The 12,796-nt window shown below is 37.7% G+C and overlaps 1 protein-coding gene across 4 annotated transcripts in view; it reads right to left on the minus strand.

Moving 5' to 3' along the window:
* LOC134217890 (angiotensin-converting enzyme) overlaps window positions 1–12,796 on the minus strand; it is a 531,134-nt gene that overhangs the window by 485,480 nt on the left and 32,858 nt on the right. For 2 of the 4 annotated variants that reach the window (XM_062696721.1, XM_062696722.1), the window contains exons 2-8: window positions 11,020–11,674; window positions 10,207–10,740; window positions 1,421–1,579; window positions 1,252–1,359; window positions 1,055–1,187; window positions 414–998; window positions 103–346 (exon numbers count right to left, since the gene is read on the minus strand). In XM_062696721.1, the coding sequence (XP_062552705.1) occupies window positions 103–346; window positions 414–998; window positions 1,055–1,187; window positions 1,252–1,359; window positions 1,421–1,579; window positions 10,207–10,740; window positions 11,020–11,331 (2,075 nt within the window). In that variant the 5' untranslated portion in view covers window positions 11,332–11,674. The remainder of the gene's footprint in view (window positions 1–102; window positions 347–413; window positions 999–1,054; window positions 1,188–1,251; window positions 1,360–1,420; window positions 1,580–10,206; window positions 10,741–11,019; window positions 11,675–12,796) is intronic. The other 2 variants (XM_062696724.1, XM_062696723.1) reach the window with 2 other exon arrangements.

Consider the following 12,796-nt stretch of genomic DNA (forward strand, 5'->3'; position numbering starts at 1 on the left):
AAAAAGAAAATTGAAAACACATGATCAACCACGAACAATTCATAACAATCCGTTTCTCCCTCCGCGACGGGCATTTAAAATAATCAGTTCGCCCCTTCTCACCTCAGCAGCCACCAGTGGCAGTTGTACTGCTCCTTCCGGGTCCGCTTGTCGAAGATGTCGTACCGCCAGGCCTCAAGGGCAAGGGCGAACGGCAGGAATACCACTTTTTCCAGCGCCAACGAAAACAGGAAATTTATGTCGTGGGCCGTGTCGTCCACGTTTTTCTGCACCAGGCCGAGATTTTGCAGGTGCTTCGGCGAGGCGACCGACAGGGTTACCGCATCGCCGATTGCTTCGTGGAATCCTGGTAATAAGATTTGAGGATTAGAGTTATTCGAATCACATTAATATGGAAAATAACGGGACATTACCTGGATTGGCACCGTCACGAAACACTTTGGGTTTGTTTCGATAGTTTAGGAAGTACTGGATGTGTGCCAGTTCATGATGAACGGTGATGAAATCTTTATGAGTTACTGAGGTGCACATCTTAATGCGGTAATCTTTTCCGTTACAGAAGTCCCACGCAGAGGGTTGACATAGAATCGGTCTGTCTGGTGGTTGAGTCAAGATCGACGTAAGCCAGAAATCTGGCGGAAGGGCACTCATGTTCATTGATACGAAAAATTCCTCCGCTATTTGGAACATCACCAGTGGGTTGTAGCCCTGTTTGATCATTTCCGGTGTGACTTCCAAAAAACTTCGCCCAGGATAGGGAATAACGACATCCAAAATGTTGTTCCAGCTTTGTCCGTACATGTCACCTAGGATGTGATCGGGAATAGGAGCGTTCCGATTGATCTTGTCAGGGCCGTAAAATTCCCGCAACTTTCGACGAACATAGGCGTGAATCATTTCGTACAGAGGAAGAATTTCGTTCCAGACTTGCTCCATTTCTTCACGAAAATTTCTGGACTCGTACGGAAACTGCCAATAGGCAGCAGCATTTGTAAAATCTATAAAACAAAATATAATTAGAAGCACTTGATATTGAATATCTTTATAAGCTTACTGTTAACTCGGCCAGCATCGTTGGTCAGATCAACCAGCTGTTCGAACAACTCCCGCATGTGTCTGCCAGATTTGCGTCGCCATTCCAACCACGTGTACTGCAGCTCATTCCAGTCCCTGCTCTTAGCCATAATCTGCAACCGCGGAAATTAATTTCCAATCAATCAATCACAAACGCATGCGAAAAAAAAAACTTACATCCTTCAAGTGGGGCTGAAGCCGCAAACCGCACTCGAACGGTCGCTCAAAGGCACAGATGTCGGCTCCGTTGAAGATTGCCAGCATGTCGTTCACGATTCGGTTGTACTGTCGTGCGAAAGAGGAAATGATGATTCATTGATGATAAGCCGGTTCAAGTGGAACTTACCCTATCGAGTTGATCGGGTGGTAAAGCGCTCGGCCCAATGATGGACATCAGCCGGACTTGGCGGTACAACTTGTCGTCGAATATCTTCGACTGGTCGATGCGGCTCATCTGATCCCACAGCAATCGCTGGAAGTCGTTGTAACGTTGCTGGGATGCAATCTACGGAGGTGGGAAGACAATTAGTTAATAGAAGATTAAAATTCATTCGGTATTTTTTGTAGAACCCCAAAAAGCAGCCCGTTCATTGGTGTTCAAACTGCCCATGATTTTAAAGTTGACGTAACAACCATCGCACTTTCCGATGCATTTGGAATGATTTACAGACAAGCATCACAAATTCAAAACATTTCAACCAGTTAACACTAAAATGAGGGTTTATTCATGCAACGTATCGATGTTTCAGCGGATGAATTACGCTAATAAACGCGTAGTAAGTCAAACTTGCTCGAAAAATTGGAAAATTTGGAATAATTGATACGTCAACTATGAAATCATGGGTAGTAAAATTCATCTTTTGCGAGTGCATTTCGTCACTATTCTTTTTGAAGTAACTTTATAATTGTTTCATCAATTTGATGAGCAATAATAAAGTTTTTTTTAATCTTTATTTAGGAGACTTTCAGCCCAAGGCTAGCTCATCTCCATAATAAAGTTATCAATATGTATTTAATTGGTCAGTTCCTGTTCTGTTGAGGTTCGCTTGACCGACTTGTCTATAGATCATGGAGCCGTTTGTAATACTACTTAGTTAGTTAGACCATTTGCAATTTGCGTTGGCGGCGCAGCAGCGTGAATTGGCGTAGATTTATTTTGATTCTGGGTCATTAAGCTCAAGGCCATTAGACCGAACGGTCATTGGACATTAGGTCGAATGACAAGTGCGAAGTGAAAAGTGAGCGTGAAAGGTAAGAGGTGGAAAGCGAGAAGCTAGACGAGAGAATTGAGAAGTGAAATATTAGAAGTGAGAAATGGGAAATAAGTAGTCAGAAATGGAGTGTGAGAATTAAGTGAAACGTCATACTTCCCATAAGAAGAGTCAATTGGAAAGATGTCTCATTTCTCACTCCTTACAGTTCACTTTTTTCCTTTCACTTCTCACAGTGAGAAGTCAGAAATGGAAAATGAGTAGTGAGAAGTTGGATGGTGTTAAGTAAGTAGTGAAGCTTCTCACTCCGACTTTCTCATTTCTTATTTCTCACTTTTCAATGTGAAATACGAACTTAGAAGTAAGAAATGGGAAGTCACACTTTTCATATCTTATACAAAGTTCCAAATGAAAAATGTGATGTCTCACTTCTCACTTCTTACTTCACATTTTTCACATTTTACTGTGAGAAGTGAGAAATGTGAAAAGAAAAGTAAGAAGTGGAATGAGAGATGTGTGATGTTTTGTATTTCTAACTTCCCATTACGCATTTCTTGCTTCACACTTCTCACCTTTAGCAAAGAGATCTCGCGCTTAAAATAATTGGAGCGTAACTGCATTGATCGATTTCTCTTCGTCAATGTTTTCTGTTTATCAAAGCAGCGAATTTCAGCAGTTTGTCGTAGATTTAATGGTTCAGGATGATAAATGAGAGTTGCATCTTGCTCCATATGCATCAATAACGGTCGCAATCTAGTTGAGTTATTAATGAAAAAAAATCGATGTATAGAAATCGATCAATGCAGTCACGCCCAAATGATCCTAAACGCGAGAGATGTAAAAAATGAAGAGGCAGAAGATAGAGTTAAGACGTATTCTCACAATCATTTCACTACTGCTCGGTACAATCGCATTTTTAGCCATATGACCCGTTCGGGAAAATACATTTTAGGCTGTAAAATGTCCGCCCGACCAAATAACATCTTCGATCAAACGATTTTTTCGACTACCGCTATCGGGGGTGCCCTAAGATACATTCAATCTATTCTTTATGCATTCTTAGTAGTTGAAACAGTGGCCCATTCTCACCCCCATTTGACCCATTGTCACCCCCGACGACGGTAAATAAGCACCTCAGCCAAACGCCATTTCCTGAATAATGACGTGATAGGCTAAACGTGCAATTCGGTTAAATGTAATTTGAAAGTCATCTATTTCAGCTGAATGTGTTATTCGGTCAAACGACCTTTCTCGCCTTTGAACAATTTCCCGTGGATTTTCCCAAAAATATTATCAAATAATACAAATAATTGGCCGTAGCAATCCAAAGAAGTTTCGAAAAATTTGCTGTTGAAATTCTAAACTGTTTCCCGAGTATATTTTCCGGGATTTTTTTTTCAAATTTTGATCTCCTGATCCACAATCTTCTTCAAAAAATCCGTAGATTTTATTGGAAATACCGAAGAATTCCCCTTGGAAATGGTGGCCTATTTTATATACACATTCCGAAGAATTCTCACTGGAAATTCTGAAGAAGTTGCAGTGGAAATTCTAAACAATATAATTTCCCGTAAAAATTTCAATTTACAATTTTCCGAAAAAAAATGCAGATTTTTTTTACATTCCGATAAATTTACCTCCTGTTTGGAGAAGTGATTTGTGAGAAATGTGAAGTAAAAAGTAGGAAGTGAGAAGTAAGATTGGAGAAGTAAAAAGTAAAACGTGAGAAATGAGAAATTGGGAGAAATGGGAAGAAATGAGAATTTAAAGACAAGTGAGGAATGAAAAATGGTAAGTAAGGAGTGAGAAGGGACAAGTGAAAAACGAGTAATGAGAAAGAAGAAGCGATTAGTGAGAAGTTAGTAGTGACAAATAATGAGTGATAAACAAAAGTGGAAGTGAGAAACGAGAAGTGAGATGTGAGTATTGAGAGAAAAGTGAAAAGGAAAGAAAAAACAATGAAATAAGAAATAATTAGGAAGAAAGAAGAAGAAAAAGTAAGAAGAAATAGAAGAAGAAATAAAGAAGAAAAAAGTGGGAAGAACAAAGAAGCAGTGAGGAAGAAAGAAGAGGGAAGAAGAAAAAAGAAATAAAATAGAAAGATGCGAGATGAAAAATGATTTCCTACTTCTAAATAAGGGGCCATACACATATCACGTAAGCACTTATAGGAGGGAGGGAGGTCCTTTTCTTACGCACCATATAAATAAAAAATCATTGGTATGGATATATAAACAAATAATCTTACATGGGGGGAAGAGCGTTGTCCGACAAAGCCATAAAAAATGCTTACGTAATATTTGTACGACCCCTAAGTGATGAACTCTAATAGGTATCAAGCTAGGATATAACGACTATGATCGTGACCTTCGTTAATTCATCCAGAAATTCCTTCGGAACTTCCTTTTTTTTAGTAAAACCATACAAAATTCATGCAGGGATTATTCCGGAATTTTGGTTGTAATTTTTATCCTGAAAAAATATATTGAAGAATGAAATAGGCAATCCTGAAGGAAATTTCGGAAGGATTTTTAATGGAAATATTATTAGGTATTTCCAGATGAGTATTTCGAGGAACTCTTGAAGTAGTTTCTAAATGTTTCGAAATAGATTTTATTAAGGAATTTCTGAAGAGATTTTCAAAAGAATTTCTTAATAAATATCCGAAGGTGTTGAGGAGTTGCTAAAAAAAATTTCGGATGAATATCCGAAGGTATTCCTAAATGAAGTTTTGAAACTATTTCTGGATGAAGTTCCGAATAAATTCGTAATTAAAATTTCAAAGGAATTCCAAGAATTTCTTCCTAGAGATATGGAAGGTATTTCTTGAGGAATTAGTAGAAGAATTGGTTTGACAAAACCTGAAACAATTGCTGATGCAATTCCTAAAAACTAATTCATCTTCCGCAGGAATTCTTAAAGCAATTTTCAAAGGAATTCATAAAGAAATTGATAAAAGGAAATCTCCTGAAAGGTTTTCCGTTGGAATTCCAATCAAATTTCCAATGAAATTTAAAAAAGAATTGCCGAACAAAATTTTTAAATAGTTTGTAAATGAATTCTCGAAGGAATTTCTGAAGGAATTTTCGAGGATACTTCGAAAGGTATTTCCGAAGACAAACTGAAAAAAATGGAATTCCGAAAATAAATTGGAGAATTCCATTGGATATTCCTCACAATATTCCTTCGAAAATTCAAAGATTGGTAATATAAGAAAAAATCGAAAATCATTTCGAAATTCCTTTACGAACTATTTTCGGAATATGTTTTAGGAATTCTACCAATACTTTCTCAAGAAATATCCCTACGGGAACTCTAAGAACAATTTCTTGGAGTTGCTTCAAAATTTCCATAAAGAATTTCTTCCAATTTCCAGGAATTCTTTTGCTAATTCTTATAGGAATTTCTTCTCTCATTCATCTGAATTTTTTAACAACTCTTCCAGGAATAACTTAAGACCTTCGGATATGCAAACCTTCGGATATGCATCGGAATTCCCTTTAGGCATTCTTTCGAGAATCCCTTCAGAAAATCCATCAAAAATTTATTCAGGAATCCTTCGGAAGTATCAGTTAGAAATCCGTTTGAGTATTCCTTAGAGATATCCTTTTCCTTTGGGATCGTAAGAATTCTTTCAACAAATGTCTGGAATAATTGCTGCAGGGATTTTGAAAGGAATGGTTCTTTGTTTTACCAAATCAATTTAAAAAAGGCCTTTCCGGAGGTTTCACTAAAGAATCCCTGGAGAAGTATTCGAATAAGCTCCTGGGGATTTTTTTTTATTATTCCTGGAGGAGTTCTCGAAAGAATATCTAACGAAGGAATTTAAAAATATATTTCAGGAGGAATTTCCGAATAAATTCTCAAAGGATTTTTCAAAGAACGACCTGAATAGGTTTTCGATAAGAACTTCTTAAACAAATTCTACAGGAATTAATTCGGAAATTACTTCAGAAACTCCAAAAATATACTTCTTCTAATATTCACGCTTCGGAAATTTCTCCAGTATTCATCCAGGTGATATTTCATGAATTTATTCAAAAGTTCGTTCGGAAAGTCCTCCACACATTTTTCGTAAAAAAATACCCCCAGGAATTAATTTGATTAGTCATCCAGAAGATCTTTCAGGTATACCTTCAAAAGATCCTCCAGGAATTCCATCCTAAATTCCTCTAAGTAATACATTAGAGATTCCTCCAGTAATTCATTGCCTAGTTCCTCAAGAAGTTTCTTCAAGAATTCTCCGCAAATAAATCTAGAAATATCTCCTGAAATTCCTTCAGGAATTCTTTCGATTTTTTTTTAAATTATCAAAAAAGTTCTTTCATAAACTCCTCCCGAATTTTCTCTAGGGATTCCTTTAGTAAATGCTCTTAAATTAAGAAATTATTCCAGGTAGTTCCATGACTCCACCGAAATTCCTTTCCGGAATTTCCGAATTTCTTGAATTTCTCTGTACATTCATCTAAGAATTCCTTCGGAGTCTCCTGCAAGGATTCATTCGGCAAAGGATCAGGAAATTACTAAGGAGAAAGATCCAGAAATTCTTTTGGAAATGCATCAAGATATTCCTTCAAAAATTCCCACAGGGAAAACTTGCGTCTTGACAACTTCTTCGAAATATCCTTTTAACGATTTATTTAAAAAAAATCATGGTTGGAGTTCCTACGGGAAATTCTTCGACAATACCTACGGAAATTGTATGAGGGAAACCTTCAGAAATTTCTTTTGGAAATTGCTTTGGAATTTCTGCGGAATTCCCTCGAATTGTTTTTCAAGAAATACCTTCAGCAATTACTTAAGGAAATTCTCAAAGATTTTTTCCAGTAATTCATTCGGAATTTCGTTAGAACATTATCAAGGATTTCTTTTGTATTTTTTTAGGCATTTCTTCGGACATTCCTCCGGATATTGAATTATTCTCAAACCCTCGGATATTCCTATGAAAAATTTTCGGAGAACACTTCAGAAACTCATTTAAAAATTCTTTTAAGGTGATTATACAACAAAGCCACAAATCGGCCATCTTGGAAATATTTTTCAAGAGCACAAGCTGAGAGAACCATAACATGCTTGTGAGGTGAAACAATGGCAGAGCATTTAGTCACTTACGTTGAGTAATTTTCAGAACTGTACAAACATTACTACGCTAGATTTGAGTTTTTGGAAATGGGAGTAGAAAAACATGTGGTGAATTTGAAATTCACCACGGGACCAATTGTATAATCACCTTAAAATGATTCGGAAATTACAATAAGAGTTCTTTTGGGAATTTCATCTGGAAATTCCTTAGAAACTCTTCCGAAAATTCCTTTAGTTTTTCCTATTTAATTCTTTAATAAATTTCCTGAGAAAATCTTCCAACAAAATTTCCGGACTGAAGACCGCAGGAATTTCGGAAGAAATTCCATGTGGCTTCAATAAAAGGATTTTCTGAGGGAAGTTTCTAAGGAATTTCCGGAGAAATTTACAAAGGCCTTTCAAGAGAATTTTCAAGAGAATTTGCTGGACGAGTGTCAAAAGAAATTCCTGGCGTAATTTTCATAATTATTCCTGTCAAAGTACTTGTAAGAATTTCTAAAGGATCACCTTAAACATATCCCAAAGATATTCCTAAATCACTTTCCGAACAAAATATTAAAGGAATTTCCAAAGAAATTGCTAAAGAAATTCACGAAGGATTTCTCCTAAAGCAATTTTCAAAGATATTCCTAAAAAAATGTCCAAAAGATTTTCCTTAGGTTTTTTCCGAAGAAAATTTCGAAGGAATTTTAAATAAATTCTTAAAGGAATTTCCAAAGGAATGTCCAAAAGAATTTCTGAAGAAATTCCTAAAATATTTCATAAAGTATTTTCCGAAGAAATTTTCGATTTTTTTTTCTTTTAATTCCTTCTTCTTCTCTGCATATATCTCCGAAGATATTTTGGGGAAATCCATAGATGAAATTCCGAAAGAGATCTTAGAGTAAAGCACAAAGATATTCTTGAAGAAATTCAAGAATGTCGGAAATGCCTTAAGCAGTTCCTTCGAATCTCCGTTAGATATTCTTTATGGAGAAATTTCCGAGGGAATGGAATCTCCAATGGTATCCGAAGGAATTCCTGAAATAATGTTCGAAAGAGTTCTGGCAGTATTCTCGAAATTTTTCGGAAAAATTCTGGAGGTATTTCCTAAAGAATTATTAAAGATATTCACGAAAAAAATTTCAGAATTTTATTCCCAAGGAATTTTTGAGAAATCCGAAAAATTCCGGTCAGTAGTAAAACCCGGTTTTGACTCTGGAATTGATTGCTCTGTCGATTATAACACATGAATTGGAATTTTTTGGAAAAACATTCCAAAAAAATCCTAGTGACCTTTTCAATTACAAACGATGAAATGCACAAAAATTTCGTTGTACTTGAATCCGCCTATTTTTTTTTAATTGATCCACGCCTTCAATTATAGTTCTTACTACTGACGCCAAATTATAAATGAACCAATTACTCCAAAAATGCTGGTGCCCCACCATTACCAGAACTCTGTCGCCGCCAGTGTTCGTGATTACAAAATTTAAACACGTGTCATCAACCGACCTGTCAGATTCCTGAAAAAAAGCATTTATTTTTCCTCTCAGAATTCCTTTTAAAATCTCCTGGACAATTCCTCCGATTATTCCTTTAATTATAACAAGTCAGCAAACCGTGTTTTCATCCGACCAGGCTTGTAAAATGTCATCTGCTTGTCATTTGACTAATTTGTTCGTAACTTTCTTCAGAAGCCAAATTTACTTCAAAATTTTAGATGTACTCATAACGCTTGAGTAGGGCTATATTTTTATCCAAGGGTACATTACTCTAAATATAACATCCGCGGCTGGAAAGTAAAAACTCTCCAAAATGTCACGTGTCATTTGACATAATGTCATTTGAATGACATTTTGCCTCCCACGCCTCAGATTACATATTTACAGCAATGACTTGTTAGACAAAGTTGTAGGCACATTTAAGCGCTATAAGTTCGCCATACCTCAGGAATTGATAGCTTATTTCTGAAAAAAGTTCTGGGAAAAATATACAAACGAATGCAAATGACATTTTACAACACTGCATCCGACTATGAATCAACTGACAAAGTAGTTCGAGTAGCCAAGTTTAATTAATTACAAAGAATTCTCTAAAGCATAGGAAGGAGTATGTACATTTGAAATGCAATATCATATGATCGAATAACTCCTAGCATAACCTCCCAATGTCAAAAGATTTGGTAATTACAATCGACGGACGAGATACTAGCGTGATATGTCATAATTTCAAAAACACAGTCCTCGAACCTTGTAAACGATCGAAAAACAAAGTCATATTCTCAATGCCAAAGCCAACCGATATTGGGCAATGACGGCGACAAAGTTCAATGCTAAGACAATTCAAACTACTGTCATCTATACCGCCGCATGCACTACATGCAGACCAAATGCACACGTCATCACACCTCAAATATCACAAGACAATAACCAAACACACTGAGAGCTCGCCAATTTTCCCACGACGCGATGACTTTTACGACTTATTCATCACCTTCCACCAGCCAACGAACCGAACGCTCATTGTCTCTAAACCGCTAAATGATCATTTTCCAACCCACTACCACCCGTTACTGAGAGCTTCGAATCAAACCCAGAAGACAGAAGACTTTCGCGTGCTGTTCGTTCTAAGAATCCACAGTTCTTAACATCTCCAGTCAGTACAAACCACACGGCGCACGCCTGTGTATGTCAATGTCAAACAAGCCACACATGAACCCACCACAAAAGTTCCCACAATTGTGCCGACAGCGGGACGTGATTATCTCCAACGGAATCTATGCTACCGTGCCACACACCACGAACCTAAATTCAGAACAAGAATCCACAAAATTAGTCACCACACATATGAGCCTTACCGCTTCCACTTGGGTCGCTTCGTTGACGTTGGTCTCGAAGTTCCACTGGGCGCCCACGTTGAGCGAGCACTCGAGCGAACTCTTCCGATCGATGTCGGCCAGAAAGGAGCGCAGCTTTTCCGTTTCCGCTCGAAACCGTCGCTCCTCTTCGGCGCTGCGAAACGGTCCCTCGAAGAAAGGATCCCGGGGACGGCCGTTGAACTCACGTTCGTTTGGCGGCCCGAACTGGGGCCTCCGGTTCGGATCGAACCGATCGTCATTCTGATTACGGTTGTAGGGGTTACGATCCTGGTAGAGATCCGGATTGTCCACATCGCTGATGTAGGGCCGTTGGTTTGGATTGTAACGCCCGTCCGGGTTGCGGAAACGGTCGTCTTGGTTTGGATTGTACGGTTGACGGTTTTGGTAGAGGTCCGGGTTGTCTACGTCCGATACGAACCGGTTGCGGTCGCGATCGCGATCGTACGGATTGCGGTTCCGGTTCCGATTGTCGTAATCGTTGTTGTATTGATTCCGGTCGTCGTAAGAAAATGGCTGAAAGGGGCAAATGGATAAAATATAAATTGTTAGACTGCTGAAGAATCAAAATTAAACCAATTATGTAGAACGCCAAAGATGATTTCTAAACTTCTATAAAATGAAATTCTATGAAGTGCAAACGCTCTACTAAACAATTTTAAAGAAGATGCCGATTATCTATTTCTGATATTGATATTTTCCTTGATTTAACATATTAGTTTTACTACAGTAGCAACGCTGTTGCTCCAAAACATTAATATTACTTAAACTTGGTCTAACATTCTATCAACTCACCCTATTTTGCCGATCATCGTTGCTCCTTCCCTGTGGATAATTCTCTTCGTCATCATCCCCGTCCTCGTACGGAGGGCCGAATCGTTCACTGCGACTCTGGTCATAATTGTTCCCATCCTTGCGGGAATCCTGCTGCTGCTGCTGTACGGGATCAGCGGTGTAACTGTTCGGTAGTATCTGTGGCCTACCCGTGGGACCGGCCGGACCAGCAAACTGCGGCAGATTCAGTTGAGGCTCTGCTTCGCCCAGTATGACGCTTGAAATCGCTATCACGCACAATGACGCCCTTAGAAATGTAGCGGGCATGGCCATTTTCGAAATCCAACGGAAACTTTTATGACACTTGTCTTCAGTTGGCCGACAACGTTACACACCTTATCACAAGGCACAGTACTTTTTTGCGTTGGTAGCCGAAGGGAACTCTCACTGAATGTATTACCCGAAAATTATGCTAATTTCATGTGGGTTATATCATGTTTTGTAACATTTTCACTTTAGTTCGATGCACTACTTAACGGATGAATGGTTTTGCCTTATTTTCACAGTAGCGTAGTTGTCTCACTTCTCAATTCACATGTGACTTTTTTGCTTTTGTTTTTTTTTTATTTCAGTTTGTTCAAACTGAGGATATTCACTGTGCACTATAACTAATCCGCTAATCATTTATTTGAATCTCTTTAAATATTGAGTAAGAAACCTCTAGTCTAGCATGTGTATTTTTGGTCCACAGCACTATTGATCACCTTTTGGTTTTTCAACTAAACATGACTATTATTGCAGCCTCCGTGAATGTGTCTAGAAACTCCTTTGGAATATCCCTCTAAGAATTCCTCGGAGTATGTTTATTGAAATTTAAAATTTCTTCGAGAATTTCTCTGGGTCTTCCTCCATGTCGTTTATTTTTTTAATTTTCTAAATTATAGTGTTCTAGAAAGAATTTTTGGAAGAAATCTTAGAGAAATTCCCGAATGACATCTCATGAAGAGTTTCAAAATAAATTCCCGTAAAATTTTGCAGACTTTCTCTAGGATATCAGATACAACGCATTATACTGGTCTCCTTTTGATTTTCAAACTAATAATTAAAAAAAACAGGTAATCCACCTAGCGATGATGAATAAAATGTATCGGGAAAAGTTCATTTGGGATAAATTGGAATAATTCTTCCTCCTCCATAGACCTCCATAGACATTCCAGAGGCAGTCTTAATTTGGACATGTTAAGAATCGGATCATCACCGTATCTTGTACATATTTATTTATGGAACTCACGGTGTATCTATGGGGAAATATTATTTTTCAAAAATCAGTATCTCTGAAACACCCACCACGCGAAAGTATATGCTCTCCTCTTTCATATAGTGGGTAAACTAAAATGTTCTATCGGTGGATCTAGAACAATTTTTATTTTTTCACTATTTCTGGTGCAAACTCCATACAAATCTCATTTGATAGCCTATTCAACACCCCCAAAAATGAATGGAAAAATGACCCTCGATAGAACATTTTAAAAATGCACCTACGTGAAAGAGTTAAACATATACTTTCGTGTAGTGGGTGTTTTAAGGATACTGATTTTTTGAAAATAAGTCTCTTCGGACAAAGACACCGTGAGCTAGCTGTATGTACCCGGCCTTGTCTGGAATTGTCAGTTTGATACCGCAGCTGTTGGAATTGCCTATTTGATTTCGCTAAAAACAGTTGGTAATCAGTAACTACCATGTTTTGTTGTTGATACATCCTCAATTGATGAGAATATCAAAAGATTGGTTAACACTA

Source organism: Armigeres subalbatus, chromosome 2, assembly GCF_024139115.2.
Source record: "Armigeres subalbatus isolate Guangzhou_Male chromosome 2, GZ_Asu_2, whole genome shotgun sequence".
Taxonomy (NCBI): domain Eukaryota; kingdom Metazoa; phylum Arthropoda; class Insecta; order Diptera; family Culicidae; genus Armigeres; species Armigeres subalbatus.